We start from the raw sequence: 6,000 nt of genomic DNA, 5'->3' as shown, positions 1-6,000 counted from the left end.
TGTATTTATTTCATTTTGTTGAAAGTATCTGTATGTGAGTGTGGAGGGAATGTATGTTAATATCTGATAAGTATTACAGTATATGTATGGGGGAGAGTTTGGAAAAATAAAAAATTATTAAAAAAAAATATTGAAGCATCTGTCCTCTGGAACATCTTAACCTCTGAGGTTAAATGTCTGTTAGAATGGGCAGCTAGAATAAATTTAATGAAATAAATAAATAGGTGTGGTCCTGATGGCCTTCTGCAAAGCACTGAAGATCTGAATGTGCTCCAGGGATATGAGGATTGGTAGGTTAGATTGCCCATGAGATGTCATTGTTAGTTGTAATAGTGTGTGGGAATGTCCTTGGGAGACAGCAGGAAGAATTGCAGATCAGACAGCCGTCATGCAAAATCCCACAGAAGAAAAAGGGCAAGGGAAGCTCCTCAGAAGGGACCTTCCCTAATTTTTTTAAAGGTAAAACTAAAGGAGGGGAATAATGCTTTTATGTGTCTTGTCTGTACTATCTCAAAGAGCTGACATTGTTGAGTGTTGATTGGATTTGTTCCCAGTGACCATGCCAGGTTTTATACATTTACTAATATTGTTTTATGTATTGTTTCTAAGGTTAGCTGTACAAAATTGCATCTGTAAGATGGGCAGCCATATAAATTGATTAAACAAACCAATAGCATGACTGATGCTGTTTGAGAACTATACCCTGGCTTGAAGTCTGTCTAAAAGAGGTCTACCTAATCAGAAATTATTTTGCTATTTTAATTACCAATAAGGTATGAACTTTTGGTCATGTCTGGTTAGATTCATTCTTTGTCTTTCTCCAACTGTGTTCTAAGTAACTCTCTGATGTTTCATTTCCTGGCCTTCTTCAAAGAGCAGCAGAGATCATAGTAAGAGGCCATCTAGGAGAAATGTGATCTAAAGCCCTCATCTGCTCATTCCAATCAGCCAACAAGGCTATAGCTGAACTACTCACCAGATCTTCAGGATAACTTCCAGGTTCTCTCTGGAACTCAAAGGGTCTGTTAATCATCTGTGGCAACCAATCTAATAGGTCCTGCCTCATAGTGGTGATGGGGGGGGGGAGGAGAGAGAGCAAGCCCCTAAATAATCAAAGTATCTGCATAACTTAAAGGGCATTATATTATAGGAATATAATATTTACTTATTTCTAATATGGCCACCCATTTCATGGAAAGTGATTCTGGGCAGCTTACAATAATCAATAAAAAGAGTAAGTAAATAAGACACATGATTTAAAACCATTATATAAAAATTATTTAAAAGAATAAGAAATTATAAATGCAGAGCTAAAACAGGAAAAGGGAATGATAGATGGAGGGACATTAATAATAAGGGAGTCAACTCATGAATTCAGTCATCCCCTGGCATCCCCAGGCCTGCTGGCATAACCAGGTCTTGAAGGACCTTTGGATGTTCAGGAGTGATGAGGCCAATGTTATCTCTGCGGGAGAAGATTCCACAATATGGGGGCCACAGCAGAAAAGGCCTGCCACCTAAGGCCTGCCAAATGTGGCTCTGTAGATGACTGAACTGTAATATGCTTATTCTGTAAGATCTGGTGCTAGCTATTATATTTGAAGTAAAGGACCTGAACAGTGAGAATTTCATGAAGAATTGCTTCATTCAATACACAGCTAAACTGATGAGTTTGCTCTGTGTTATATGCAGACCAGTACTTTGTATGATTATAAAGATTGATCTACAGTATGGTTAGTAATTATTGATCATAACAGCAGTCTATTGTCAACAGACCCATTCTTCAGAAAAATGGATAAAATGATGTGACTGTGCTTGTCTTGCTTGTCCCCCCACTCCCGAGGGAAGCTTGATGGCTCTTGTGGGAATAGAATGCCTGACTCAGTGGTGCCTTTTGACTTAGGTGATGTCTGAATCAGCAGAGCTCTTGTTACACTCTTATGAACTGCACCTAACAGAATAACAGAGTTGGAAGGGACCTTGAAGGTTTTCTAGTTTCTGCTCAGGCAGGAAATAGTATACCAAATGGTTGTCCAATCTCTTCTTAAAAACCTCCAGTGTTGGAGCACCCACAGCCTCTGGAGGCAAGTCACTCCATCAATTAATGGTCAGGAAATTTCTCCTTGGTTCTAGGTTGGTTCTCTCCTTGATTAGTTTCCATCCATTGCTTCTTGTCCTGCCTTCAAGTGTTTGGGATAATAGGTTGACCCCCCCCCCTCCATTACCTCCTTTGATGAGTGATTCAGTTACCACTCAGAAATATAGAGAATACACCGACTTGCTTTACGGAACTTTTAGGCAGAATACAGTAAACAACTGAGCTTAGTTGTTGAGGTGGTGATGTTACCTAGTCTGGTAATGAAACATCTGCAGGCAAATAACAAGCTCAGAAAGTAACTGCACTCAACCCTGAGTTACATGTGTTCTCTTCTATTGGAATAAACAATTATTTGAGTACTTAATTAAGCCCTTGCTTTTTCAAAGCAATGAGACATCAAGTACCTCCTATCAGCTGGACCAGGCTCAGGGTATACATTGAGAAAGAAAAACAGTTAAGAGTGTATTACTTCATTCAAAGCTATGATAGTAAAAACGTTTTAAAAGACAACCGTGTTTGCACCGACAAATTCTTCTGCTGCAGATTTGACATCCAAACATTTTGCAAATCCAATAATTTGTATTTGTTCAGATCTTGTCTCTAGATGTGGAATGACTGAGGTAGGGTATTGTGGGGGAGACACGAGATTTCTTTCATCTTACTAATTTCGAGAATGTAGATGGAGTTCTGGGCAACTTAAATGTGGAAAGCTGCAGGCTGAATCCCTTCTCCAGCTTGCTCTTTTGGGCAGTAAAGTGTGAGGTGGGCAAGTGGATTCAGGGCGTGGTTAATGCTGTCAGAATTTGGCTCAAAAGAGGAGCTGATACAAACACATTCGACCAATAGTAAAACATTGAGGGGGTCTTATCATCATCTCTACAATACACTAGTGAAGTAGTATGATTTAATATTATATACACCGGCTTGCTTTACGGAGCTTTTAGGCAGAATACAGTAAACAACTGAGCTTAGTTGTTGAGCTGGTGATGTTACCTAGTCTGGTAATGAAATCAGAGTATTTTTCTATGTATGTATAGAGTAGTGCAAAAAATATAAGAAGTCAAGGCTTACCCTACTTAACTTTCTACCCTCTTATGTCCTTTTCCTTTACTTTCTGCTTGTAATTGTTGTTGATTATTTCCATTGGAACCTGCTAGGAGGGAGCGAGATTACTGCAATGTGTACTCTACTTGCTACTAGAAGTCCATCTGGACACTTCTGCTTGTGCAAAGTGTAGCGCCATGCACGTTGGCATGTGAAAGCCAATATTATGGGCACGGCATTGACTGTCAGTATGTTCCTAGGAACAATTCAAAATTATCCGGCATGCATCCTGGATACTTGTAGACTGTTTTCTCCAGAGAGAAGCCACCCCATCCTGTTCCATTAGCCCACAAAGGCATTCTCAGGTTTTCCTCCCTCTGTGAGATCAAGGAGGGATGGACATGGAAAAAAGTTTCTCTCTGGACTTCTTAGGGCAGTGGTTCTCAACCTGTGGGTTGGGACCCCATTGGGGTCGAACGACCATTTCACGGGGGTCGCCAAACAACGCAGTCCGCCATTCCCCCCCCTTTTCCTTAGCTGTGCTACTCCCTTTTATTCTATTGGCTTTTGAAAGCCAATAGAATAGACTCTCTTGAATAGAGTCTAATTCTATTTGCTTTCAAAAGCCAATAGAAATTGTCCAGGCTGTCTCTGCCCTGCTGAGCCCGCCAAAAGTCCCATTCTGCAAACGGTGCTGCACCAGTTGAGTAGTCCTCAACTTATGACCGGTTAAGTAGTCCTCGACTTACGACCGGTTGGGGGTTGCGGCATTAAAAATGTTGAGAACCACTGTCTTAGGGCCTCCATACCCCTCTCATTTCATAAGGACACAAAGATCTGGCACTTTAGTAAGGCCTGCGTCACAGGTTATTTTTCCACTTCAAAGATTTTAATGGGTATTATTTACATTTTAATGATGTGGGTGTGCTTTATTATTTTATTGTGTTCATGTAAACCATTTGGAATGTGGGAACAAGGTAGGTTTATTTATTTGTTTAAAAGATTCATATCTCATCTTTGCTCTAGAAGCCAAAGTGGAATCCACATACACATATAGGATTCCTTCCTCCAATTTCTCCCACAGCAACACTGTGAAGTAGCTTAGACTAAGAGTGACTGTCCAGAAGTCACCCAGACTGTCCCTGGCTGAGGATGGATTTCAACCTGGATCTTCCCAATTGTAGTCCAACTCCTTAACCACCATACTACACTGGGTTACATATAATTGTTATATATAACAATATCATATGAAACATTCATATAATCACTGGCTCGCCAGAAGTGCATTTCTTTTTTAATAAACGCATTTTTAGTTGTTAAACTAAAACAAGGAGTGGAGTCCAAAACAGGGCTAGGATGCAAAAGTCATTAGGATTAAGGTAAGATTTGCATCTAGATTTTATGATAATCAAGATAATAAAAATTCAGGAATTTTTAGTTCAGCCAGAGAGGGGAGGCTTAAGAATAATCTAGCAATTACATTTTGATCCGGAAGGATCCGATTCTGCCTTTCTGGAGTGGAAACCATGATATCACGAAGTGCTATATGGATATAACACACACAGAAAGCAAAAGCCGTCTCCAATTAGAGTTTAGGGGAGGAAAAAAAATCAGACGACCACTCTCCTTTTTAAATCAGGAGAGTTCAAGATACGGTACGAGATTTTTTTTGCAGAAGAATCCTGAGCGATTCCAAATCAAGCGACCTGTGTGCCGGGTCTCTTTCTAGATAGAAGAGCAGGATTTTGAGCGTTGGGTGGAGGGAAATGCTCAGGATCCCTCAGGAACCGCCTCTTAGCTGGGCTGAGGGAAAAGTGTCCCGAAACCGGAGGAGGCTGCAGAGTTTTTGTCTCGGCCGGCAGCAGCTGCTGTTGCTGCTGCTGCTGCTGCGAGAGTTTCCAGGGAGAGCCGCCGCTAAGCCCGGGCGAGGCGAGGCCGTGGCAGGCTCGCGAGCAGCGGCGGCGGCGGCAGCGGCGGCAGTTCTGTCAATCAGGCGGACTTCCCTCCTGCACGCCCCGTGCTTTCCAGCAAGCCGCCTGCTGGTGTCTCTGCTGTCTTCGTCGAGGCTGAGCGCTGGAGAGGAGCGGATGAGCCAGGGCAAGGAGCCGCGGGGCTGAGGTTGCCTGGTGGTGGGCTAGAGGGCGGTGCCGGCCGCCTTCAATGTGGCCGGAGCCCCCTGCAGCCAAGCTGAAGGCTGGGGTTGGGCTGAGCTACGCTTGCCATGGCTCCTCTGGCGGGGATCGCCTTGCTTCTCGCCTGCTGGGTCCTCCTTTTGGCCCCGGGGGCCCCGCAGAGTCCCGGGGAGAAAGGTAAGTGGGCTGCTAGGGTTCCCTCGCCTTAAACTGCCCTGGCCGGCCGGCTGGGATTAGCCAGCCGCCCCCCTCTTTGCCCGCCTCCCCTTGAGGCTGCCTGTCTAACTTCACCCACGAGCGGAGGACTTTTTGCCCTCTAGACTTCTCCGCGCCACGCCGGAGTGCTCGGTCCGAGGGCCCGAGCGCCCTCCCCGCCGCCACGTGTGGCGTTGTTTTCCGGAGGGTGTGTGTGTGTGTGTCTGTACTTTCTTCGATTCTGCTGAGCTGGCGGGGGGGGGGGTGCCTTTCAGCTACAAACCAGGGAGGCTGGAACCTCGGTTGAACTCGGACGCGCGGGGCAGAGCCGCCTGTCGAATCGCCTGCGTCCAGCAAAACCACCTGGCAGGGACTAAGTTTTCCTTCGGTCTGTGTTGCTTTGGAGGAAGGAAGCGAAGCCAACGGAGGCAGCTCTTCTTTAAAAAACAAAACAAAACAAAACAAAAACAAAACTTTTCCAGGGCAATCGACGTCCCCATTCTTCAGGTTCAGGAGTGACTGAATTTGGAG

At 44.3% G+C, this 6,000-nt stretch overlaps 1 protein-coding gene across 3 annotated transcripts in view; it reads left to right on the top strand.

Moving 5' to 3' along the window:
• The first annotated feature begins 4,908 nt into the window (after nucleotides 1-4,908).
• The window catches only part of ADAMTS2 (ADAM metallopeptidase with thrombospondin type 1 motif 2), a 274,775-nt gene continuing 273,683 nt past the window's right edge, over nucleotides 4,909-6,000 (top strand). For all 3 annotated transcript variants that reach the window (XM_039340802.1, XM_039340803.1, XM_039340801.1), the window contains exon 1: nucleotides 4,909-5,451. In XM_039340802.1, the coding sequence (XP_039196736.1) occupies nucleotides 5,364-5,451 (88 nt within the window). In that variant the 5' untranslated portion in view covers nucleotides 4,909-5,363. The remainder of the gene's footprint in view (nucleotides 5,452-6,000) is intronic.

This window comes from Crotalus tigris, unplaced genomic scaffold (assembly GCF_016545835.1).
Source record: "Crotalus tigris isolate CLP2741 ecotype Arizona unplaced genomic scaffold, ASM1654583v1 scf7180000017754.2947050, whole genome shotgun sequence".
NCBI lineage: Eukaryota > Metazoa > Chordata > Lepidosauria > Squamata > Viperidae > Crotalus > Crotalus tigris.
This window is presented reverse-complemented; position numbering and strand designations above follow the sequence as displayed.